At 46.2% G+C, this 25,568-nt stretch overlaps 2 protein-coding genes and 1 long non-coding RNA gene across 8 annotated transcripts; 2 read left to right on the forward strand and 1 right to left on the reverse strand.

The window, feature by feature from the left end:
- The first annotated feature begins 4,046 nt into the window (after nt 1-4,046).
- HGH1 (HGH1 homolog) lies at nt 4,047-12,203 on the forward strand. Of its 5 annotated transcripts, none has more exons than XR_011965682.1 (8): nt 4,049-4,127; nt 4,409-5,004; nt 5,315-5,415; nt 5,508-5,606; nt 6,191-6,282; nt 6,379-6,501; nt 9,421-9,688; nt 12,179-12,203. XR_011965682.1 is itself a non-coding variant. In XM_072602699.1 (7 exons), exons 1-7 carry the CDS (start codon nt 4,086-4,088, stop codon nt 8,802-8,804), a joined length of 1,056 nt encoding a protein of 351 aa, XP_072458800.1. In that variant the 5' UTR covers nt 4,047-4,085; the 3' UTR covers nt 8,805-8,820. The 5 variants fall into 5 exon arrangements, 3 of the variants coding, with proteins under 3 accessions (XP_072458800.1, XP_072458799.1, XP_072458802.1); XR_011965681.1 differs by lacking the exon at nt 12,179-12,203 and adding an exon at nt 10,571-10,807; XM_072602699.1 differs by lacking the exons at nt 9,421-9,688; nt 12,179-12,203 and adding an exon at nt 8,802-8,820 and having other exon boundaries at nt 4,047-4,127.
- On the reverse strand, nt 11,422-18,364 carry LOC140500276 (testis-specific serine/threonine-protein kinase 5-like). Of its 2 annotated transcripts, none has more exons than XM_072602703.1 (8): nt 17,876-18,364; nt 15,890-15,997; nt 15,392-15,594; nt 14,419-14,474; nt 13,581-13,713; nt 12,660-12,775; nt 12,158-12,316; nt 11,422-11,927 (listed from the first exon to the last, which is right to left on the reverse strand). In XM_072602703.1, the coding sequence occupies exons 1-8, from the start codon at nt 18,080-18,082 to the stop codon at nt 11,491-11,493; spliced, it is 1,419 nt and encodes a 472-aa protein (XP_072458804.1). In that variant the 5' UTR covers nt 18,083-18,364; the 3' UTR covers nt 11,422-11,490. The 2 variants fall into 2 exon arrangements, with proteins under 2 accessions (XP_072458804.1, XP_072458803.1); XM_072602702.1 differs by having other exon boundaries at nt 12,143-12,316.
- LOC140500279 (uncharacterized) lies at nt 12,716-13,973 on the forward strand. The gene is made up of 2 exons (XR_011965683.1): nt 12,716-12,858; nt 13,469-13,973. It is a non-coding gene; the product is annotated as an uncharacterized lncRNA (long non-coding RNA).
- Nucleotides 18,365-25,568: the final 7,204 nt, after the last annotated feature.

The raw sequence follows: 25,568 nt of genomic DNA on the forward strand, positions 1-25,568 counted from the left end.
GGGGTAGGTCAACCTGGGTTGCATCCTGAACTCCATTTCTCTTCCGTACTATTCCATTCCCTCCTATATCTTCTTGTAGTACGTAACAGTTGTGTTAATAGACTTTCCTTTGTATGTGAAGGTCTTTAACCCGATCACTTGTGGAACTTGTCTCTGAATAGAATTGTTAAATTTAACTACTATGTCTTGGAGTTTGCAGTCTTAGTTCTTTTTTTTTTTCTGGAGGTGATGTATGAATTCTTTTAATTTGCATTTTATTTTCTATGCCTGGAAGTTTCCTTCTGGGGAGTTCTATTATTTCCTGAATTATGGTATTAGGGTTTTTTGTGTTCTTTTGGGAGACATAGGATTCTTAGGTTGTCTTTACACATTCTGTTTCCTTGATCAGTATATTTTACTTGCATAGTGAGCATTTAAAAAAATATATCATTGCTTTTTCCTCCTCTCCTTCTGGATTGTCCTTCACTTCTATATATTTGCATTCCCAATCTATTGTTCTCTTTCTTTTGATGAGACTGGCAATTGCAGGTTCCAATTTTTCCCATTCTGCCCATTAATTTTGCTGTGCAGGACATAAATTTTGTTCTCCTAATTCTTATTTCTCTTTTGAAACACTCAGGCATAGTATATTATGGTTCCATGTTCTCTTCACATTATACAGGGTCCTCTCTCTACTAAAGTGTTGTATCACAATTTCCCTCTGTTTTGCAATATTTATTCATAGATATGAACTCACTTACTATATCTAGAGGCTATATTTCTTCATATCGTTAATGTTTTTCCTATTGATTTATCTGTTTGTGTTCAAGATCTCTGACTTTTCTTCTTCCTAAGATCTTTGTTAATTTTAGTCTTCCCCTCTTCCTCATTTTCCTATCACTCACTTTCTGACTCTGTCCCTTCTGATGTATTTTCCTTAGGAGACAACCTCAAATCATCTCAGCCTCTTTCTGCACTGGGCAATTCACACACAGTTCACCAGTCTGGGTCTCTGCCTCAGGTGACTTTTGGGTGGTCAAAAATGTTCCCAGACAAGGGCTGTGATCTTTCCCTCAGGCTTAGAGGACTGGTACATCCTTCTCACCCACCCCCCATCTCACTCACCCCCCCCCCATCCTACTCACCCCAAGAATTACTCTGTTTCCTCCTTTCCTTAGCTCTCTGACCCAGCACTGGAAGTTTAGAGCTTTGCAGCACTGGTGCTATGGGCTTGTGATCCCTTTTTGTCTTTCTCAACCCAGGAAAACTTCAGCTGGAGCTGGTGTTTCCATAGCACTGGAAGATGGAAGGGGGAATGGAGGTGTGGCAGTAGGTCCTTGGGTCTGTTAATGCACCCTAGATGCTGGTATTTTGGAGTGTGAGGGAAGGGTGCTGAATGAACTCAGTGTTGCTGAGTATCAGTTCATGGGTTTGGGTTTTTTTTACCTTCTTTTGGATTGTGCTTGTCCTAGACCACTGAGACAGCTATTGTTGCTTTATCTTTGGCACATAATTTCTGTTTTGGAGAGGTTTGAGAGGTCATGGGGATCTTAGAAAATTTCCACATCTTCCTTTTGTTGCTCATGACCTAGAAGATGCTGTCTTCCCCCTTTTAATTGATTTAGCCTACTGCTTCTTTCATCTTCTCCCACTCTACCCTTCAACCTCTATTGCTGTCTTAGGGCTGAGGAAGCATCAAGAGACCACCTAGGGCAGGGGTGGGAAACCTGCAGCCTCAAGGCTACATGTGGCAGTCTAGGTCCTCAGGCATGGCCTTTGACTGAGTCCATACTTCACAACAAATCCCCTTAATAAAAGAATTTGTTCTGTAAAACTTGAACTCAGTCAAAGGGCTGCACCCACAGACCTAGAAGGCCACATGTGGCCTCAAGGCCACAAGTTTCTCATGCCTCATACAGACTCAGAGGAGGACCTGCTGTTGATCCACTCCCTACCTAGCCCCTCCCCCCATATTACACTTGTCCACCTTGTTTGGCTGTGTGGAGGACAATCTTTTCAAATTACTAACACAGACATGAGATTGTTATTTTTTTTTGTTACTGTCATTAATATGGTGAGGTTCGATAGATGCCCCTATTTGTAGATGGTTTTGCATCAATTGCTGTCAGTCCTGAAAACATTATACAATGGGTCCTCTTCAATGAGATCGAGGGTCACTGAAAAGAGAGTCAGTCTAATAATTTGCACAGGTAAAGCCAAACAGATGAAAACCAGAATGTAGTATAGTATCATGGAAAGAGTGCTAGATTTGGAGTCAGAAGACTGGGGCTTAAATCCTGGCAGCTAAGTGGCTCATGGGATAGAGTGCTGAGCCTGGAGTCAGAAAAATCTGGGTTCAAATCCAGCGTCAGAAACTTACTTAGCTGTGTGACCGTGGGCAAGTCAGTTAACCTTTGTCTGCCTCAGCTTCCTCAACTGTAAAATGGGGATAATAATAGCACCTACCTCCCAGGATTGTTGTGAGGATCAGATGAGATCATATTTGTAAAGCTCTTGGTACTCAGTAGGCACTTAATAAGTGCTTGGTTTTTTTTCTTCCTTTATCACTTATTTCCCATGTGATCTTGGGCAAGTCACTTAACTTCTGTAGGCTTCAAATTTTCTCATATGGACAAGATGACCCCTTACATCCCTTCCAGTTCTATCTAAATCTCTGATCTGATGAATATAGCATATTGCCCAGAATATGCCAAGCTATTAGTTGGGCAACTCATTAAGTTAAATGATTGACAGATGTATCTTGGACAGACATAGAAGATGGACGATTAGTCGCATTCTAAATTGAATGATGATCAGGTAAGCTACATATTTTGAAGACTGACTACATGATTGTAATTGTCTCAAGTGGTTTCCCGCTGCCCAAATACATCACTAAAAACACACATACACCCAATATTCTCCCAGAGACCCACATAGAACAATGAATCATGAAATAGAAGAATCGAAAGTACAGGAAATCCAAAATCAATGCAGAAGTGTGTTGTGGGTTGCATCTAGGCTGCAGCACATTTATCAAAAGTGACTTTCCTTCAAGAGTTAGCATGAAAAGTGTATCATCACCTGGAAATGATGGGTACCCAGAGGGAAGATAACCAATGACCAGCCAACCAATCAAGCTTGTTTAACCAGAAAGCATCCAGAGTGCAAGGAAGACCTCCAGAACATGAGGCAGGTAGGTGATGGAGGTGGCCCCTTGAAGCTCTGAATCTATGATCCTCTCTCTAACAAGGATAAGAATTACACAGGATGAGGAGGGTGGTAACACACATAAGGATGAAAGCATGGATCTTTTGCAATAGTATTACTACCTAGTTGTACATGAGGCAGTGAAGTGACAACGGCTAGAATGCTGGATTTGGGGAGTCAGCAAGACCAGAGTTCAAATCCTGCCTTAGACATTTACCAGGTGGGTGCCCCAGAGCAAATCGATCTCTCTCAGCCTCAGTTTCTTCAACTCCAAAATGACGATCCAAGCAGGCACCATATAAGTCAGTGGACTTCCTTAGAACGGATAAGGGGTGCAGGCGAGATGCTGTCTCCCTTTTAGAAAACTTAGGAGATTCACCAACCTACTGAACCAATTGGAGCTCCCTGATAACGTTCTACCACTCTCTGGATTCTCTCAAGAATCTAGGGTGTGATTGGACGACAAGGGGCACACTGGCACCCCACCGCGCAGCATGGCATACACATCAGAAGGGGTGCTGCGCTCTATGAGCAAAGCGGAATTGAGACAGCACAAAGGAAAGTAGGATGCGCAGGTTTGGAGTATCCACCCCACGTGGTCACAAGGACTATCTGTGCCCAACCTGTGCTAAGGCATTCCGAGCTCGTATTGGTTTAATCAGCCACAGTCGTAGATGTTGAAACTTCACTTGAACACGGTGATGTCATTTTGGTCCTCTTTGAGAAGGAAAGACAACACCCAACCAACCAAGCTCTCGATTACTCTCCAGAAACTACACCCCCCACAATGCTCCACACGTCTCTTGACCCTGGCGGACGATTCTGATTGGTCAGAGACTTCGTATTGCCCCGCCCCTTCCCCCAGGTTCAGCTGCTTCCCATTGGCTGTGCTTGGGCGCATGTGGCTGGGTGGCGGTAGCTGCGGCGGCGGCTATCTGGAGGTAAAACTTGGGGCTGGGGCGAGGACTCGGGCAGCGCCCTTGCATTACCCTTGGTCTCCGTCCACCCTAGCTAGGCTCGGCCTCCATCGGGAGCCCGTCTCGTTCTGTGCTGGGGCTTTAGGGGAGGAGAGAGGCCAGCCTGGGAAGGGACCCTGTCTAGAGCTTCCCGGGGTGCGGAAGGAGGGTCGATCCATCCCCTGGCTTCCTCACGGACGGAGGCAGCCCTCATGAAAGACGGCCTCAGCCACGTGCACGTGTCCCCCCGCCCCCACCCCGCCCAGGTGAGCCGCATGGAGTCCCGACTGCAGGCAGCGGATGTGGCTCAGGAGTTCGTGACCTTTCTGTCCCAGAGCACGCTGCCAGACGTGCAGGCGGAGGCGGCCCACTACATCCTGGGACTGACGGGCTCCGAGACCGGCCGGTCACTCCTGGTGTCCCAGAAAGGGCTGCTGCAGGCCTTGGCCAGACTCCTAGAGGCGCCGCCCGCGGCAGCGGCGGGGGCGGTGGCAGACGCCTGGCGGACGCTGGTGAATCTGTGCGCGGAGCCCAGCGTCCACGGCGCTCTGCTGGCCGCGCTGCCCGGGCTCCCTGCCCAGCTGCTGGGCCGGGCGCTCGCCCCGAGCTGGCCCTGGGCTGGAGAGGCGGCAGCCGCGCTGTCCAACCTGACCCGGGAGGCAGGGCCCGGCCGGCAGCTGTTGGAGGAGAGCGGCTTCGAGGCCACCAGCGACGCTGCTCAGGAACCCAGCCTGGCCCGCCTGGTGACCGCCTTGACCACCCCGGGCTACAACCCCCACGCCCCACTCCACTACCTGGCGTCTCTGCTCTCCAACCTCAGCCAACTACCAGCAGCCCGAGCCGTCTTGCTGGATCCAGACAGGTGGGGAAGAGGAGGAGGAGGAAGGCTGGAAGCTGGAGCGCTTGGAGCGCTTGGAGCGCTTGGAGCGGGTGGGGGAGGGGGCGGCCCCTGGGGCATGTGCTGGGAAAGCTCTTGGCGGAGGCACGGGCAGGTGTGCAGTTGATAATTTAGACTTATACTGACCCCTTCTCCCTACCCTGCTGAGCATACAGTAGTCTTTTCACAAGTGCTTGTAACTTGTGTGGCTGTGTCTGGAAGTGGAAAATGTGAATTACTGAAAGAGGAGGTGAGTACCTCTTTGTCCTGAGGGGAGCAGCCTCTGTCTTCCTAGGTGTCTGATCCAGCGTCTCCTGCCCCTCATCCACTGCCCAGACTCTGCTGTACGAAGAATGGGGGTGGTGGGCACCCTGAGGAACTGCTGTTTTGAGCACCGTGAGTAGCTCAGAGCTTATAAGGGAATCAAGAGAGGAAGGGAAGAGGAGAAAGGGGGATCAGGGTCCCTCACAGAATCCCCATTCCTCCAGGTTCTCACGAGTGGCTCCTGGGTCCTCAAGTAGAGCTGCTTACCTTCCTGTTGCTGCCCCTGGCTGGTCCAGAGGAGTTCTCAGAAGATGAGATAGACCGTGAGCAGGGTTGATGCGGGTATTGGGGATGGGGAGGGGGTGTTTCTGGGGACTCAGAACCCTGAGGATCCTACATTTTTAGAAGTAGGAGAAGTCCTTAACCCCATTGAGGTTTGATTTGCCTCAAAGAGGTTTGGAGCAGCTGGGTGGCATTGATAGATATATCTCTGGGCCTGGAGTCAGGAAGACCTGAGTTCAAATCCAGCTTCAGCTAGTTGAGAGACCTTGGGCAAGTCACTTAACCCTGTTTCCTTCAGTTTCCTCATCTGTAGAATGGAGATTATACCTCACAGGGTTGTTATGATAATCAAATGAAATATCCGTAAAGTGCTTAGCACAGTGCCTGGCACATATTAACCACTCAATAATGCTTATTACTGTGGTTCATCTCCCCCCCCCAAAAAAGAAAAATGAGGGAAACTAAGACCTAGAGAAAACAAAGGACTTGTCCCAGGGTCCTTTAGTGAGCCACGGTCAGAGGCTGGACTAGAACCTTGGTCTCCTGGCTCTTGGCCAGGCCCCTTGTGTCCCTGACATGGGAGACTTGGGGTACATCCAGGAGATCAGATCCATGGCCTCCCCAGGATTGCCAGTAGACCTGCAGTACCTGCCCCCAGAAAAGGAGCGTGAACCAGATGCTGACATCCGAAAGATGCTCATTGAGACCATTATGCTGGTGAGTAGGGCAAGTCTTAGGGGCCCCATCTGCTTTCATTCACCCTTCCCCTGCCTGGTGAGAATGGATCCCCCAACATTCCCTGTCTCCCTGTAGCTCACAGCCACAGCTCCTGGACGGAAGCTGGTGAAGGATCAAGGGACTTACCTAGTGCTTAGGGAGCTGTACACCTGGGAACATGACCCTAATGTCCGCCTGGCCTGTGAGAAACTCATTCAGGTAAGTGGGAGGGATGGGGATGGTCTAAGAACTCATCCTCATCTCTGGAGACCTTTGTATGTTTCCTTGCCTTCCCCTTATTCCCCTTATTCCCTCAAGTCAGTAAGGTGTGAGTGTTCTATTCCATGGCTTATGTTTTCTGTCTTCCAAATTCTATAATTAGGTCTGGATCCCTTAGAGCAGGTGTGCACAACATATGGCCCCTGAGCCACTTTGCATGGGTGGAATGTTGTGCAAGCCTGTTGTACATCCTCTACATTTTTCATTTTTGGGTCACCCAAAATCCTTTGGTGGGCCATATGCAGTGTTTAGGCCGTATGTTGTGTGCCAGCCTGCCTTAGAGCAGTCAGCCAATAAGCATCTATTAGGACCCTACTGTGTGCTAGGCACCATGCTAGGCTCTATGTGTTCAGTGACTAAAATGAAACAGTCCTTACTTGTGAGGGTCTTTTAGTCCAATGGGAAAGACAACAAGGATTCATACATATATATACGGAATAAATATGAAATGAATAAATACACATATTTGCAAAGTTAAATATAAGATTTTGGAAGTAGGGCACTAGTAGGCGGTGGGGATCAAAAAAGGTTTTATGCAGAAGGAAGTGCTTAAGTTTTGACTTGATGGAAGGGAGAAGTTCTTTGAGGCAAAGGTGAGGAAGAAGTTCATTCCAGTTGTGTGGGAGACAGCCAGTGCAAAAGCATGTTGGGAAATGGAATGGAGAAGCAGAGAAAAGATGGGATCAAAGAGTATTAGAGGGAGTCTCCAGTAAGACTGGAGAGATGGGTTGGGACTAGGTTATGAAGAGTTTTAAAAGCTACATGGAGGCCTGAGAGATAATAGCGAGCCACTGGAGTTTATTGAGCAAGGGAGTGGTTTGGTCAGTTCTTGAGTATTTAAGGAAAACTACTTTGGCAGCTACTTGTAGGATAGACTGGTATGGTAAGAGACTTGAGGCTAGGAGACTAATTAAGAGGTTGTAATAATCAGGGAGAGGTGATAAGAGTCTGAACATGGGTGATAGCTTTGTTCCTGGAGAAAAGGGGTAGAAAAGGCAGAATTTGGCGTCTCGTTCTTCAGTACATGAGATGAAGAATAATGAGGAGTCAAGAAGTTTTAACCTTGAAGACTCAAAGGATGGTGGTGCCTTTTATAGAAATAGTGAAGTTTGAAAGTGGGGAAGGTTTTGAAGGAAAGATGAATTCAGTTTTGACTGTGTCTCTGGTACATCCATTTTGAAATGTTCACTTGGCTATATGGGATGAAATTCAGGGGAGAAACGATATGGAAATGTAGGTGCTGGATTTGTAGATCTGTGATTCATTTTCATAAAGATGATGATTAAATTCTTGGGAGTTTATGAGGTTCCCAAGGGAGAATGTAGAGAAGAGGACATTGGGGAATGTTCACAGTTAGGGGGCATCATATGTATAATGAGCCCTCAAAGGAGATTGAGAAAAAGAAGTCAGACAGGAGAGTAATGTTATGAAAACCCAGAGAGAAGAGTGTGTCCAGGAGGAGACGATGGTCAGCAGGGTCAGATGCGGCAGAAGTCAAGAAGGTTGAGAAATGAGATCATCAGATTGGCCAGTTGAGAGGTTGTTGGTAACTTCAAAGAGACCAGTGTCAATTGAGTGAAGAGCTTGGAAGTCATATTGCAAAGGGTTGAGAAGTGAAGTAAGGAGAGGAAGCAAGTGTAGATAGCTTTTTCTAGGAATTTGGTTGACAAAGGGAGAAGAGATATGACAGTAGTCCAAGGAGATGGTGGGGTCCAGTGAAAGGTTATTTTCTTTAGGGGAGGGGAGAATTGGGCATGTTTGAGGCAGAAGGGAAGGAGCCAGGAGATAGTGAGAGGTTAAAGGAGAAAGAGAAAAGGAGAAGGAGAGAGAGATCTGCTGAAGAGTATGGGAGGGTATGGAAATGGGACAAGGGTATGGCTATGGTAGAGGAATTGGTTTTGGCAAGGAGAAGAGCCACTTCATTGTCAGACTTGGGGAATGGAAGATGGAATGGGGAGGTTGCTTTTGAGATGAAGAGAAAAGGAGGGAGCTTACATGAAATGGTCTCAGATTTTCTCAGTAAAATCTGAGGTGAGGTCTGCAGCTGAGAGGGGAGAAAGGGCACTTGTGGGAAGGTTGAAAAGGGAAGAGGTTTGGAACAACTTTTGTGGAGAGATAGTGAATCAATGAGGGAGGAATAAAAGTACTACCTTGCTACAGAGTGGGCCCAGCTGAGTTTGGATAACATGAATTTATAAGGTACTTAGCAATATTGTGTGACTTCCTCCATTTCTGTTCAGTGACCCTTGACTAAGAATGGAGGAGGCTGGTGACAGGGAGTCATACAGGACTGAGGTTTGCCAAGAGATGTGTGGTGAGAGGATGTGGGACGAGGTGGGGAATCTGTGGCCTCAAGGTCACATGTGGCCTTCTAGGTCCTCACGTGTAGTTCTTTGACTGAATCCAAACTTCACAGAACAAATTCTCTAATAAAAAGATTTATTCTATAAAACTTGGACCCAGTCAGAAAGCTGCACCCAAGGACCTAGAAGGCCACAGGTTCCCCACCCCAGTGCAGGGGACCCTGGGACCAAGCCCCTGAGCCCCTCCTATACCAGTCACTGAGCTACCACCCTGGGCCCAGTATCTCTTTTGAGCACGATACCTTGTCTTGATCCTTATTACCTGGCCCCAAGCCCTCCCCCAAAAGGGGTGTCTCTCTTCTCCTTTGAATACTGGAAGACAACTCTAATGTCTAGGCCTTTTCCCTTGCCCTGACTCATTTTCATCCCTCTACCTCCATGTTGCTAAGTTCTAAGCCTGTAGCTTAAGTCCTATAACTTGGTGGGAGTCCCCAGCCTGTGCATTATGTCTCTAGGCCTAAACCCATGAGATCCCCTTTTCCCTGTACCTGGGCAGGTGCTGATTGGGGATGAGCCAGAGGCAGGCATGGAGAACCTGCTAGAAGTAAATGTCCCCCCAGATGTAGAGGAGAAGTTGCAGCAACTGGACCAGCAAGAACAGCAGCAGCTTCAGCAGGAGCAGGAGGAGGCAGTACAGAGCCCTAGCAGTCCAGACGGCTTGGGACCTAGCTGATGTCCTCTCACCAGCCTGGGGCCCTGGACCCTCCCCATTCTCCCCTTGTCCCTTGACTGCAGGGATCTTGTGACTGGTAGACACACTTGAGGTTGGTGTCCAGGCTGCTGGGCTGCTGTGCTCGATAAACCAGCCTTCTTTCACTTCAGTCTTTCTTTCCTTGGGTTGGCTAAGCCTGGATTCTGTCAGTGTCTCCCTATAGCTCCTGCCTCCCCACTTTAACTTGAGAAGAATCTAGTAAAGTAACTCCTGCCCCAAGCCAGGTGTTAGGAAAGAACTATGAGCACTCCTGGGGTGCTTACAGTTTGAGGTGTCCTGGGGGCAGGGGGTGGTTGAAAATTTAGTTCCCTGAAACTAAGCTGTCACAATGCACCTTCAGGCACAGGACCATTGGCTAGGCCTTTCTCAGAGGCATCCCATTCTTTTGGAGAACTCTTTGAGTCAGAGAGTTTTTCCTTACCAGAGGCTGGAATGTGCCTCTCTGTACCTTCTCACTATGCCTAACACTGCCCCCTCATTCTGGGGCCAAGCAGAACAGGTGTTTTTGGTGACACCCCTTTGAATATTGGAAGACAGTTCTAATGTCATCATTGCTGTCGCTGTTTGCCTCCTCCCCACCTGGTTTCTTTCACCAGTTCCTATGTCATGGTCTCCTGGTGGACCTCCTCTTCAAGGGTCTCAGGTCATTAATGTCCTTTGTAAAAGGTGGTGCTCAAATCTGAACACCAAAGGTAGCCAAAGTAGAGGAGAGGACCGTCACCTCCCTAGTCCGGGACATTGTACCCTTTATCAATATAGCATTCTGTACTGATTTATATTCCCAGATCTTTTTTACACGCACTGTTGACTTAACTCCATGTCTCTTTCACTTCCTCCCTTGTCCCTCCTGTGTGTGGTTGATTTTTTGAGCCCAAGACTAGGAGTTTACATTTATTCCTATTAAATGTCATGTTGATTCAGTTCATTCTTCCAGCCTCTTCAAATCCCTCTCTGCCACATCATCATCATCATCATCATCATCATCATCATCTCTAAGTTGGATCGACATTGCTTCTATGACTTCATCTAGATCATTGGTTAAAAATGTAGAACAGCATAAGACCTGAGAATTCGACTTTTCCCACAGTGACCACAATCCTGTTAGTCACTGCTCTTGGTCTGGTTGTTCTCCTGGTTTGAATCTCCCTAGATGTGCTATTGTCCTCCTCAGGTTTGTCCATAAAGATAATGTGAAAGCCTTTGTAAAATGTTTTTCTGGAATCCAGGCATAATTCAGGAGGTCTCAGAAGTTTTCATGCAGTTTCAAAGTCAGTATAACTTTAGTTACTTAAAACTACATGAAGATTGTTGGGATCCTCTGTACTATTATGTCTTACCTTCCCCCTGACTTACCAGTCTAGTAGTAACTCTATCAAAAATGGAAATGAGATTAGACCTATATAATCTTTTCTAGGTGAACCCATGCTAGTACTTGGTGCTCGCAACTTTTCTCTCAAGTGCCTACAAAAAGAAGTGCTATAAGAATTAATAGGAGAAAATCACTTCTAGCTGAGAACTTTGTGGAAGTCTTCATGGGAGAGAGGGCTGTTGTGGTTTAGAGAGATTCATCTAGGTGGTCTTTTGTGCCCATTTCTACTACTCTGATTCTCTGAGGAGATTGCAGGTGAGCTGAGCCTGTGTCAGATTAGAGCCTTCCCTAGGTTAGAGGGAGACTGCCTCTCCTTTCCCTCCTGTTGTCCCCCCAATTCCTGGTCCAGGGCAGGGCACACAGAATGCTATGTGCTGCTTCCCACCGGCCCTCCCCAGAGATATCTCCAGCAGCTCTGACAGAATAAATACTTTATCTGGCCCCTATCCCCACTCCCCTTACCCAATCCAACCCCTTCCCTTCCCTCAGTTGACCAGGCGGTGCAGCGGGGCTTTCCGAATCACAGACATGGAGTAGAGGGACAGAATCTGCCGGGAAGCGCTGGGCCCGGCTAGGCTGCCCCTTGAAGGGCCCCGGGGCCCCATTCCTCCCCATAACGGCAAGCTCCCAGTCTTGTGGAAATTAGGCTTCAGGCTGGCCAGTATGCTAGGCCGACCTATTGATGGAGGACGAGGGGGTGGGGACGAAGGGCCAGTACCGGGACCTGGACCCAGAGACTGTGCCAGCTGAGGAGATGGGAACTGGAGGAGGGAACTAGGTGGCCGGAGCAGGGCAGGTGCTGACAGCTCGCTCGTTGGGGCCTGCTCAGGGTTGGTCTCAGAGGGCCCCTCAAGCATCCTTATGGTTGCAGGGGTCAGTGCTCCTGCTTCCTGGTCCTGTAGTTCAGATCCCTCCAATTCCTCTATAACACAGAGTGGGAGTGAGAGGGCCCTCCTGGGTGATAGGGTCAAGGTTAAAGAAAGGAGGGGCTTAGGAAAGAAGGTTTTGACTTTTGGGAGGAGGAGCTATAGGAGTAGAGGTACCTACTTCTGGCTTGAAGGGGAAAGAGGGGATCTGCTATGGGTGGAGGGGAGTTCTAACTCTGGGCTCAGGATGTGAGGGTATGGGAGAAGTTACCTGATGCCAGCTCACCCCTCAGGGCTTTCTCCTCAGTCCCTGGCGTAGTACTGAGCACATTGTGGAACAGAGCATGGGATGCAGGCAACATCCAACAGTGGGAAGCCACCTGCTGTAGGCCCAGTCGGGCTCTTGGCCGCAACTGGAGCAGACCTTGGATCAGGTCCTGGCACTCTGGGGGGGAGGGGGTTGGGAGGAGGGGAACGTTGGGGTGTGGGTGTCACACCCTGCCTTTGGCAGGATTGGTTCCCCTTCTACCCCTGGCCTCCCCACTCATGCCACCATCATCACTGTGGCCAAGCCACACATTACTATGTACCTCCTGCCTCCAACCTAGATGGGCAAGAAGGGGAGAAGGGACGTTAGAACTGTCTCTAATCCAGTCCCCTTACTTTACTGAGAAGGAAAAGAGGTCTAGAAAAGAGGAATGTCTTGCCCCAGGTCACATGCCTGCCAAGTGGCAGAGACAGGCTTTAAACTAGGTCCTCTCATTCTGAATCCATTAAAGTCAGGTTACCTTGGGACAGGCTGGGCCGGAAGGCCAGGCTCTGGCGCATGAGGTGCAGCATTTTATGGGGTTGTCTCTCCTTGAAGGGCAGCTTCCCTGTCACCATGGCGTAGAGGATCACGCCACTGCACAAGGGACAGACCTGGCATCACCATTGTCCCAAGCCCCCTATTTTTACAAAGAGCTTTCCTCAGAACAACCCTGTGAGGTACGGATCGGAGCTGTGTTGCCCCAAATTATAGACAGAAAAAGTGAAACTGGGGACAGTCCAGGGCACTGATGCTCCAGGGTTGGTGAGCCTGGGCTTGGAGGAGAACTTGGGGGTGGGCCCTCTACCTCCACACCCACTTTGACCTTACTGATTTTCAAAGGATTTTCCTCACAGAGATGACAGTCTTACAAGATGCAGAGAAGGTCAATTACTTGCCCAAAGGCACACCTCTAGGGTTGTGGCCCAGTTTGGAGCCCAGGGTGCCTGAGTGGGCCAGATGACTTCTAAGATCCACTCCAGTCCCGAGCCTGTAGTCCCATGAATGGGTTCTTTCTACTTCATCCTCCCCCTCATCTCCCTCAATCCTGCTAGGACTACTTCCCCACCCTGTCCTGGGATCACTCCCCAACCATGCCCCTGTCCCCACCCCAGGCCCTAGAACTTGTTCTGTTCTTTGTTGCCTTGCCCCTTACACTGTTCCCACCAAGTGCCTTGCCATGGTGTCTGTTTTTGCCCCGGAGCTTTTTCTCCTCATGCTTAATTCACCTAGGGCTCACAGTCCTGTTTTTTGCGGGACTAGCTTTGCTTCTCCCTGTCTCTTTTTCAGGGCTCCCTGTGACTTCAAGGTTTGCACCCCTGCTCCTTGCCATCCTCCCCTGGAGCTCCCTGTGATGCACCCCCTTGCCCTCTCCTGGGGCCCCTACTGCTTTGTCACTCACAGGCTCCACAGGTCGGCCTGTTCCCCATTGTACTTCTTGCTCATGAGGATCTCGGGGGCTGTGTAGGCCACAGAGCCACAGAATGTGCTCAGCAGAGAATTCTTCACTGCTGTCCGATTGGCAAAACCAAAATCTGGAGGAGGGGGAGGGGTAGAGGAAGGTTTGGTGAGGATGACTGAATGGTGAGGACAGCTCAGGGGTGAGGATTAGGAACAGAAAAGGGGCTACTTCAAGGGAAGACCAATCTTCCTTGACCTTCCCCCCAGCATTTGTCTATGTCAGAGGTTCTTTGCCTTTTTGTGTCCTAGACTCCCTTGGTAATCTGTTGAGGCCCAGGTGCCCCTTGTCTGAATATGTTTTTAAATTCATAAAATAAAATACAAAGGAAACGAATGATATTGAAAAAGTTTTCAAAATATTTCAGAAACCTTGTTCATGGGCCCCAGGTTAAGAGCCTTAGGTCTGTGCTACGGTCAAGCTCAGTGAATATTGATGACAACCAGTAATGATACCTGGAGATATGGAAGTTTTAACCTCTGTCAGAGAGAGTGTCACAGAAGCTCAACCCAGATGGGACCTCCCAGGCCATCTTAGCTCAAGCCCTGTCTGAAGGACAGTTCTCTCTCTAACAGCTGGTCATCCAGTCTTTGCTTGAAGGTATCCAGGAGTGAGTGACCTCCAGAGGTTACATTTCATTACATTCCATTTTGGGTCAGTTTGTGCTTTATATTGTGACAAAATCCAAAGAGGAGAGGGAGGAGATCTGTCAGTGATAGAAGAGCCTGGGTGGGAGGGGGCTCAAACTTTTGAAAAGGCCAGAGCAGGAGGGGAGTCTTACCAGTCAGCTTCACAAACCCTCGATCATCCAGCAGGATGTTTTCACACTTTAGATCCCTGCCAGGACAGAGAAAGGGAGATGGAGGCCAGGGGCAATTCTGAGGGTTAGGCCTAAGACCAAGTGTCAGGGTGTTTGCACAGCGAGGTGGTGCCAAAGTACATAGAGTGCCAGGCCTGGAGTAGGAAGACTCCTCTGAGTTCAAATCCAACCTCAGACACATACTGGCTGTGTGACCCTGAATGTATCAATATCTGAGGCCAGATTTGAACTCAGGTCTTCCTGACTCCAGGCCAAGACTTCCTTTTCTCTATCTCCCCTCCCCTGCATTTAAAGCCTTCCACCATCTTGCTCTAACTCATCTTTTCTCTTTATTTCATAAGCTTCCTGTTATTATGCTTTGTGTTCCAGCCAAAACAGGCTATGAGCTTAACATTCCATCAGACGTCTTCATGCATTCAAACCAACTGCCTCTCAGCCTCCTTTACTCCACCTCTCAGAGTCCTGAGCTTCAAGGCCCATCTCAGAGACAATCTCTTTCATGAAGCCTTCCCTGATCTCCCTTTACCTTCCTCTGCTGGTTTGTGCTCCTTGAACCCTTTGTATTTGCTTATCTAAATACATGAAGGATCCCTACCCCAGGACACTGTAAGATCCTTGGCCACAGAGATTATTTTGGTTTTAGCTTTGAAATTCCCAGCACCTAGCACAGTGTCCGGCACATAGGTAGGCTCGTAAACATTTGTGGACTTGAGGGCTATGGCAGAGTCTGGGGTTAAGGCTGAGAGAGATGGGTGTTGAAGATGACTAGGATGCTGAAGCTCCCGTTGGCCTGGGAGGGAGTCTGGAGAGAGGGAAGCCACATGGGGCTGACTCTGGAATCCAGGCTGGTACAGGGAGCCTGGGGCAGAGTGTGCTTATGTGTGGGGGAGTGGTAGGGCAGCTGAGGGCAGGTTTCTGGGTTTCCCTCCCTCACCGATGAACAATGCCCACATTGTGGCAGTGGGCCACAGCACTGACAAGCTGTCGGAAGAGCCTTCTAGCCTCTTCCTCCTCCAGCCCAGGGCAGCAGCGCCGATCCGATGTGGCATTGATGTGCTCCAGCAGGTCTCCTCGGGAAGCAAGCTCCAGAACAAGGTATGAGCGCTGGCTGTTCCGGTATGTCTCATAAAGCTGGATCTGTTGCCCCCAGGGACATCCATTCCCTTTAGGCCTTGTCCTGGGCATACTTCTAGGAAGTAGGGCTTAACTTGGATCAAAGACTGAAGGGGCCCAGCCCAAACCCCAAGTGTTAGAGGAGCTGGGGTGTTCAGCCTTGGGGCATTAGGGAGAGGAGGTCTGAGCAGGGGCCTTTAGGGGTTGAGATGAGGATGTGGTAGCTTCACAAGAACTGGCCTTCTGAGAGATGAGAAATCTGTGTGAAAGGAATCCCACTCCCTCTTCCTGCCCTCCCTGTGCCTCATCCCTAGCTTACCACGTTGAGGTGCTTGTAGGTAGCATTGAGTGAGTAGATCTCTCGGGGAAGGAACTTCCGGGAGTACTCTAAGGGGGCTTCAGCTGTAGATATTATCTTAATGGCCACCTGTTGGGGGAGAGGGATGGAGTAAAGGAAAATGTACAGAATAGACCCCCCAGGATCTTGGGACGGGATCTGTCCTGCCATTCTGAGATCAGCAAGCTCTCGGAGAAGAGCATTCTTAAGATGTCCTCAGTCTGTTTTGCAGTGCCTGACCCATAGTAAGTACTTAATAAATGCTTGTTTGACAGACTGACTGACTGACTGACTAATAAGGGGGAGAGACAGGACCTGCCATTGTGGAACCCTCTATCTTCCATCCTCTTCCTACTTTACTTTCAGGAGCTATCTGGGATAGGTAGAACCCCCTTTCATCTCAACAGCCTTCAGATGTTTGAAAGGGGTTGTCATGGCCCCTAAGCCTTCTCTTTCCCACATTAAACACCTCCAGGTTATGGGATTTAGAGGTAAAAGGAACCTTAGAGATTGAAACCCCTCATTTTATGGATAAAGAAAAAAGAAGCCGGGAGTGAGAGGGAGAAAGTTGTCCAAAGAAACACAGAAACAGTAACAAAGGTGAAATTTTAATGTGGTCCATATCACCCTGAATCCAGGGTTCTTTTCACTATAGCCTGCTTTTCTCCTCCTAGGCAACTAGATGATACAGTAGAGAGCTGGGACTGGAATCAGGAAGACCTGAGTTCAAAGCCAGCTCAGACACTTAGTAGCTTTGTAACCCTGAGCAAGGCAGTTAATCCCCATGTATCTCATCTGTAAAATGGAGATAATAGCATCTACCTCCCAAAGATATCATGAGGATAATTTGTAAAGGGCTTTGCAAGCCTTCAGATGCTTCATAGATAGTAGTTACCACTTGTTCTGTTGGATACTTTCTTCCATATGAAAAACCCTTCCCATGTTTTAAGACAGTTACCATGTTCCTCCTAAGCCTTCTCATCATCAAGCTACATCAAGCACAGTTCCTTCAGGTCCCCCTGCCATCTTGGTCACTCAAATCTGTACAGTCTCTAGCTTGTCCAGTGTTCTTTGTATAATGTGTTTCCAGAACCAGTTGCCTCAGATGGGACCTGACCAAGCAGAGTGAGACTCACCTCCCTCTCTTAGAACAGCTTAAGTTCCAGGTCTGAATGTCCTGAATGATTGTCATCTGTTAGCCCACCTCTAGGCTGGTAGCCCCAGAGTAAAGTAATGACTAAATGGACTTGAGTAGGACATAGATAGGGAAGCTATGTGGTACAGTGGATAGAGAGCTGGGCCTGGAGTCCAAAAGATTCATTATCCTGAGTTCAAAGCCAGCCTTGGACGCTCACTAGCTGTGTGACCCTGGGCAAGTCACTTAATCCAATTTGCCTCAGTTTCCTCATCTGTAAAATGAGCTGGAGAAGGAAATGGCAAACCACTCCTGCATCCCTGCATCTTTTTCAAGAGATCCCCAGATGAGGTCATGAAAAGTTGGACACAGAACAACAAGAAGAATGTAGGAACATGATGGCTGTCTTTAAGTGACTAAAGGTTTGTCCTACAGAAGAGGGATCAGACTGGGTCTGCTTGGACTGAGGAGGATTGAGATTCAAGAAATGAGTGGGTAAAAATTTGCAGACAGGTGGACCAGCCTGCTGAAAGGAAAAAGGGACCACTTAAATTTGTGGGTCCCCCAGTACTGGAGGTCTTCAAGTGGACTCTGGATGTTGGGGAGAAAGTGATAAAGGGTATTCCTGCTCAGTTTGAATCAGGTGGCCCATGAGTCCCTTCCTGCTCTTGAGATTATATGAGAAGAGTCAAGCCCTGATGGAAACACTGACTGGCCACTTTATATATTGTACTGTTCCCTCTTTCCCCCTTCCACGGCTCTCTATTCTTTGTCATCCCACTCTCCCCCTCCTTCCCCCCCCCCCCCCCCCCCCCCCCGCTCCAGCCACTCACCATTGTGTGGCGCTTGGCACGCAGGTCAGATGACAACTTGTAGTTTTGGCGCATTCTCTCATGGGTGGCATAGCCCAGGTAGACTTTGGAGAAAGCTCCTGAGCCGATCTTCTTGGAGGAGAGCAGATAACCATTTTCTCGGCACTCCCGTACCTGATCCATGAATGCCCGCCGGTTTGAATCTCGCTTACTACTACTCTTCATCATGTGGTTGGAGATCCAGGGGAGGTGGGACAGCTGGTAAGCTCACCTGGTCATAGAGAGAAACAGGGGGCTGGGCAGACAACCTCGCACAGAGAGACCAGGGTTAGAGCCAGTGCATGTGCAGAAGGTTGGGGTGAGGGGGGCAGGTGTCCCAGTGGTAGGTGCCGCCCCAGGCTCCCCACTGTGCTCAGGGGCAAGGACTAGGCATTTGCAAAGACTGAGTTCTCTGGTTGGGGAAGATGAGCTACTGTTGCGTTGGACTGGGTATGGGGGGGATTCTAGAATAGAAGCTGACTTTGTAGTTCTGGAATCTGGGCCAGCATTGTCCTCTCCAGGCTGCTGCCTTCTCCTGTGTACTCCTGTCCCTCACCACTGCCAGATGAGATTGTCTCAAGGTGCTTCTTTCCCTGGCCCACACTTGCTCTCAGGTCTGACCCAGCCACCCAAAATCAGTCTCAGATTCGGAAGGGCCTTCAATGGCCCGATCCATGCTTAATAGGGATCTCTGAGAAGTGGTTAGCCTGACTGCCTCTGCTCAAAGACCCCCAGAGATGAAGAACTCATCCCACTTTGAGGCTGGCCATTTCAGTTTTGGACAGCTCTGATGATCAAGAAGCTTTTTCTTTCTCTCTTCTCTCTTTGTTTAATCAATTAGATCAGTCAATCAACCAGCATTCATTAAGCACCTACTATGTGCCAGTCACAGCGTTAGCACTAAGGATAAAAAGGCAAAAATGAAACAATCCTCCCTTCTCTCAAGGAACTTCTATTTTAATCAGGGAAGCAACAAGTATGTAGCATATATTTAGAGCTAGAAGGGACCTTGAAGTCCAACCTCCCATTTTACAGATGAGGAAACTGAGACATAGAGAAGTTAAGTGACTTGCCCTGAGTCATACAGCTAGTAAATATTTGATGTGGGATTTGAGTTAGGTCTTCCTGACTCCAGATAATATATGACTACTCCTTTATATGTATTCTGCACATACTTCAGATAATGTATTTTCTTATGTGTATTCTACATATGACCTAGTATACACAGAACAAATACAAGGTATCTGTAAGTACATAAGGCACACATGTAGAGTAAATATGGAGAGAACAAATAAAAGAGGGATGAAAGAGCTGCATTAGCAGCTGTGGGGATCAGGAAAGACTTTGTGTTGAAGATGGTACAAGTCTATTTTCTTTTTCATATGAAAAACAGTTATCACACATCTTCCCTCCTCCTGGCCCCCTCCAAAGTCCTGTGTTTCCTTCTATAGACTAAACCTACCTGGTTCCTCAGAATTAGGGCTAGGGTTAGAAACATACTGGCATGGGTTAGTTCCTGATCCTAGCTTCCAGTCTCCTCACCATCCTGGTCACCCTCTTTTGGACACAGTTCAGTCTGTCATGGGATCATTCGTTGGTATAAAGCTAGAAAGGAGCATGGAGATGACATAGTCCAATTCCTTCTTGGTTATGGACAAAGCAACCAATGGTCAGAGAGAGAGTGCCCAAGGATAAATATACTATAAGTAATAGCTTGGATTTGAACATAGGTCTTCTGACTCCAGATGCATTCTTCCTAATGTTCCATGGTACCTCTTAGAATCAAAGACCTGCCTAAGAAGTGTTACCTAGACCTGAACACCAAATATAAAATGTGGTCTGATTAGGCCAGGGGAAAGCAGGAATCACTATACTATTGCTTTTTTCTTTTTAAAAAAATTTCCTAACTTGAACATCAAATGAACTAAGACTTTAGTAAATTATCATAGAAGAAAAAGAGAGAATTGTACATGAAACTATTATGTGAATCTCTATTATGTAAGACTTGTTTTCTTTTTAAGTATATAACACAATGCATAACTTTCAAAATTATTCTGTTGTCTGTAACTGACTCTCTCTCTCTCTCTCTCTCTCTCTCTCTCTCTCTCTCTTCCCCACCCCCACCCCCTGTAGTAGACATTATCCCTCCCTCACCCACCCGAAGCAGCTAGGTGAAATGGTGGATAGAGTGCTGGACCTGAGTTCAAATGTGACTTACTAGCTGTGTGACCTTGGGCAGGTCACTTAACCTTTGTTTGCTTCAGTTTCTTCAATAGTAAAATGGGTATAATAATAGGGTTGTTGTGAGAATCAAATAATGCTTAGCACACAGTAGGCACTATATAAATGTTTATTTTATCCCATTCAAAATTTTTTTAAAAGAGAAAAGCAAAGCCCTTGTAACAAATATGCATAATGAAGCAAAATGCATTTTGACACTGGCCATGCCCGTAAATGTATGTCTCATTCTGCACCATGAGTCTCTTCATGTCTCTGTCAGGAGGTAAGTAGCATACTTACTTCATCACTGATATTCTGGAATATACCAAGCCAAGTGAGTTCATTGATCAGTGTTCTTATGTCTTTCAAAGTTATTTTTCCTTTACCGTATTGGTGTTTTTATGTAAGTTCTTTTCCTGCTTCTGCTCACTTCACTACTGTTTCACTTCATGCAAGTCTTCCACTTTCATCATTTCTTATCACATAATAATATTCCATCATAATCCTCTACCGTAATTTGCACAGCATTCCCCAGTTGGTGGACATTCTTTTAGTTTCCAGTTCTTTGCCACTACAAAAAAGAGCTGCTATAAGTATTTTTATTCATATGGGTCCTTTTCCTCTTTCTTTGATCTCTTTGGAGTCGTAGGCTAGTGGTGCTATCCCTGTATCAGAGAGCATCTCCAGTTTGCTAACTTTGGGGGCCTGGTTCCAAATCACTTTCTAGAATGGCTGGACCCATTCATAGCTTCAACAGGCAGCACACCTATTTTTCCCAAAGCTCCTGAATTATTTGTCATTTTGGTTTTTTGCTGTCTTTTTAAAGCTGATGACTATGAGGTAGAACCTTGGTGTTACTTTAATTTGCAATTAAATCTATTATTTGGTGTATTTTTTCATATGATTTTTGATGATTTGAGTTGGAAACTGATTGTTCATACCTTTTGACCATTTATCTATTGGGAAAAATGCATCATCCTTACTAGAGTCCACTCTTTTATTTTTCAATTTGATTGCCACTCATGTTGTCTCATTTTGAATACGTAATGCTCAGAGATCTCCAGATCTTTTTCACACAAACCACCATCTTTTTATCTATACCTCCATGTCTTATGCAGTTGAATTTTTGAGTTGAAGAAAAGGGTCTTATGGAATCACCAAATCACTGCCTATCAGAATTGGAAGGAGAATCAGCCAGCCAACCAATGCAGTATTTATCTTTGGTCATAACTAAGAACATTTTCACCTGGAGCAAAAACAGGATGGAGAGACTCCAGTTTCTGGGATGAGAACTCACTATTTGACAAAAACTGCTGGGAAAGCTAGAAAATAATATGGCAGAAACTGGGGCATAGACCAGTGTCTGACACTGTATACCAAAATAAAGTCCAAATGGGTACATAATTTAGATATAAAAACTGATATGATAAACAAATTAGGGGAGCAAGGAATAGTTTTCTGTCAGACTTATGGAGGGTGGAGGAATTTATCACCAAACAAGAGACAGAGAACATTATGAAATGCAAAATGGATAATTTTCATTACATTAAATCGAAAAGTTTTTGCACAAACAAAGCTAATGCAACCAAGATTAGGAGGGAAGCAGAAAACTGGAAAAGAATTTTTATAACCAGGGTCTCTGATAAAGGTCTCATTTCTAAAATATATAGAGAACTGAGTCAAATTTATAAGAACACAAGTCATTACCCAATTAATAAATGGTCAAAGGACATGAACAGGTAGTTTTCAGAGGAAGAAATTAAAGCTATCTATAGTCATATGAAAAAAATACTCTAAATCATTATTGATTAGAGAGATGCAAATCAAAACCACTCTGAGATACCACATCACACCTGTCAGATTGACTAACATGACAAAATAGGAAAATGATAGATGTTGGAGAAGATGTGGGAAAGTTAGAACACTATTGTGGGGTGGAGCTGTGAGCTAATCTAACCATTCTGAAGAGCGATTTGGAACTATGCCCAACGAGCTATAAAAATGTGCATTCCCTTTGACCTAGCAATACTGCTTCTAGAGCTGTATCCCAAAGAGATGATACAAATGGGAAAAGGACCCACATGTACAAAAATATTTATAGCAGCTCTTTTTTGTGGTGGCCAAGAACTGGAAATCGAGGGGATACCCATCAATTGGAGAATGACTGAACAAGTTGTGGTATATGAATGTAATGGAATACTATTATGCTATAAGAAATGATGAACAGTGGACTTCAGAAAAACCTGGAAAGATTTATATGAACTGATGCTGATAGAAGTGATCAGAACCAGGAGAACATTGTACACAGTAACAGCCACATTGTGCGATGACTGACTTTGATAGACTTGACACTTATCAGCAATGCAAGGACCTAAAACAATTCCAGAGGACTCATGATGGAAAATGCCATCCACATCCAGAGAGAACTATGGAGTGGGAATGCAGAGTGAAGCAGACTATTTTCTTTTTTATTTTGTTTTTTTTTCTCATGGTTTCTCCCATTTGTTTTAATTCTTCTATGCAACATGACTAATATGAAAATGTGTTTAATAGGAATGTATGTATAGAGCCTGTATCAGATTGTATGCCATCTTGGGGAGGGAGGGGGAGAAAATTTAAAATTTATGTAAGTGAATATTAAAAACTAAAAATAAGTAAACTAATTAAATTTTAAAAAACAGGGGATACAACTTGTTCCTATTTCCACAGTTCAGTTAGTAAGTGGCTGAGATTTAACCCAAACCCTCTGACTCTAAATGGATCTTGCCTATGTGGTTTGTCCCAACACATTTCTTCCTTTTGCAGATGTGGAAACTGATTCAGAGAGAGAACTTGCCCGGGTCCCATAGCTAGTAAGTGGCAGAGCTAGGAAGGTATAACTATTTTCAGGTATTTGAAGGACTATCAGATGAAGAAAGGAGTTCACTTTTTCTGCTTGGTTGCAGCAAACAGAGCTAGCAGCAGCCTACCTTTCCCTTTGGGCTCTTTTCTTCACTGTCACTCATGCCCTCACAACCTGAAATGTTCTTTTACCTCTTCTCTCCTTGCCATCTTTTAATGCCTTCCCTATCACCTAGTATTCCAGGTCCTGCTCTCAGAACCTGTGTTCCTGATTTGTGAGAATTCTCCATATATAACCCAATAAAGATCTCCCAAGCTGCTATCTGACCATGCTGCTCAGTGCACATACCCTTACTGTGATTGCTGCTTCCCTTTTCCACTTCTAACCCTGGAAATAGTAATCAAATCAACACTACCATTTCTGGAGATAATGTGCCTATCATTCAGTTGCCCAGTGGGTCATTCCCCATACTGTTGACTTTTCACATCAAAATACCCCTTTCTGGCCTCTGTATGTGCTTTCTTCCAAAATTAGATTTTTCTTATCTCTTTTGTGAGTTATAACCTGCCCTGTTCCATTTCTCCCTTTCTCTTCCTGGTATTTTCCTCCCTCACCCCTTGATTTTTATTTTATTTTATTTTTTGTGTGGATATCATCTCTTCTGATTCAACACACCCTGTACTCTCTGTCTATATATGTGTATGTCTGTATGTACAATCTCTCCATCTACCTAAATACTGAGAAAAGATTCAAGAGTTATAAATATTTTCTTTCCATGTAGTAATGTAAACAGTTGAGCTTTAGAGAGTCTTTTATGATTTTTCTTTCCTGTTTACCTTTTCATGCTTCTCTGGATTCTTGTATTGTAAAGTCAAATTTTCTATACAGATCTGGTCTTTTCCTCAGTATGAATGATGGAAAGTCCTCTATATCATTGAATGACCATTTATTCCCTTGAAGTATTATACTCAGATTTGCTGGATAGGTGATTCTTGGTTTCAATCCCAGTTCCTTTGACCTCTGGAATATCCCATTCCAAGCCCTTTGATCCCTTAATGTTGAAGCTGCCAGATCCTGTGTTATCCTGATTGTATTTCCACAATATTCAAATTGTTTCTTTCTAGCTGCTTGCAGTATTTTCTCCTTGATCTGGGAACTCTGAAATTTGGTCACAATATTCCTAGGAGTTTCTCTCTTTGGGTCTCTTTCAGCAGGTGATTTGTGGATTCTTTCAATATTTATTTTGCCCTCTGGTTCTAGAATATCAGGGCAGTTTTCCTTGATAATTTCATGAAAGATAATGTCTAGGCTCTTCTTTTGATCATGGCTTTCAGGTAGTCCCATAATTTTTTTAATTGTTTCTCCTGGATCTATTTTGCAGGTCAGTTGTTTTTCCAATGAGGTGTTTCACATTATCTTCTATTTTTTCAAACTTTTGGTTTTATTTACTAACTGTTTGACTTATCTCATAGTCATTCATTTCCCTGAACTCAATTCTCTCTTTCAATGAATTATTTTGTTCAGTGAGCTTTTGAACCTTCTCTTCCATTTGGCTAATTCTGCTTTTTAAAGCCTCCAAACCCTCAGGGGCTTTAGGCAGGGGCAGAGCCACTATTTAGTGTGAGATTAAGATCAGCTGCTCAGGTGGGGGCAGGGCCACCACACAGGGCTCAGTTCCTTCAGGGGGTTTACAATGAGACCTTCAACAATGGATGCAGGCTACTGTCTGCTCTGGGAGCCCCCATCTGCTGCTGCCTCCATTGCTGCCACCCGAGGAGGCCTGAGTTATGGGGACAACCTGCTCCCTTCTTGGCTAGCCGAAAAGACCCTCTCAATGATCTTTGGTGTCTGTGGCTTGAAGGATCTGCGTTGCCACTGGAGATTCTGTCGCTGAAGCCTGCTCGGTTCTGTTCCTCTCAGTGTCACATGGCCAAGGCTGGGCTGAGCTCTGCTCCACATCCCGTGCGACAGACCTTTCCTGTTGGTCTTTCAGGTCACTCTGGGCAAGAAAACTCCACTCCATTGTTCTGTGGCTTCTGCTGCTCTAGAATTTGTTGAGAGTTCTTCTTTACAGGTATTTTATGGGCTGTGGGGTAAGGGCTAGTGTATATATGTCTTTCTACTCCACCATCTTGGCTCCGCCCCCTCCCCTTTCCAAAATTAGAATGTAAGCTTGAGGGAAGAGATTATTTTGCTTTTTGTATTTGTATCCTCAGCAACATGTCTCTTCAAGACACAGGAAAATATCACTTCTGGCAAGTTCTGTCTGTGCCACTAGTCTACATTTCTCTTGTTTTCCTATGGACATCCCTTATTTCTTTTGGTTCAGCTTCCAGAGGACAAGGACTGCATCTCATGCTTCTTTCTACTATCCCTTATGCTGTGTATAGAGGGTGCTCACATATTCAGTCATTTTATGATGGTTTCAAGATTCAGTGGAATTCCCTTCTTACTGTAACCCCGACAAAGCAATTTCAGCTGTTTCATGTTCACTTATTTTTATCTGTGGGCTTTTTTTTAATCTTTAGATGCCAAAAATAGATGGATTTGTGAAGGGAGGGACTTCAGGGAAATAATGTCAAGGATAGGTGCTAGAAGTATTTGTCCTGGTTG

Source organism: Notamacropus eugenii, chromosome 4 (assembly GCF_028372415.1).
Source record: "Notamacropus eugenii isolate mMacEug1 chromosome 4, mMacEug1.pri_v2, whole genome shotgun sequence".
Taxonomy (NCBI): Eukaryota; Metazoa; Chordata; class Mammalia; order Diprotodontia; family Macropodidae; genus Notamacropus; species Notamacropus eugenii.

Bases quoted from the DNA above. Each gene is read 5' to 3' on its own strand.
- LOC140500276 (XM_072602702.1), bottom strand. From the start codon at position 18,082: ATGATGAAGAGTAGTAGTAAGCGAGATTCAAACCGGCGGGCATTCATG. The intron at 15,595-15,889 runs GTAAGCTAGGGA...TGGGGGCAACAG, and splicing joins CCTACAAGCACCTCAACGTG to ATCCAGCTTTATGAGACATA. The intron at 14,475-15,391 runs GTGAGGGAGGGA...CTGTCCTGGCAG, and splicing joins AATGTGGGCATTGTTCATCG to GGATCTAAAGTGTGAAAACA.
- HGH1 (XM_072602701.1), top strand. From the start codon at position 4,355: ATGAAAGACGGCCTCAGCCACGTGCACGTGTCCCCCCGCCCCCACCCC. The intron at 5,005-5,314 runs GTGGGGAAGAGG...CTGTCTTCCTAG, and splicing joins GTCTTGCTGGATCCAGACAG to GTGTCTGATCCAGCGTCTCC. The intron at 5,416-5,507 runs GTGAGTAGCTCA...CCATTCCTCCAG, and splicing joins GAACTGCTGTTTTGAGCACC to GTTCTCACGAGTGGCTCCTG.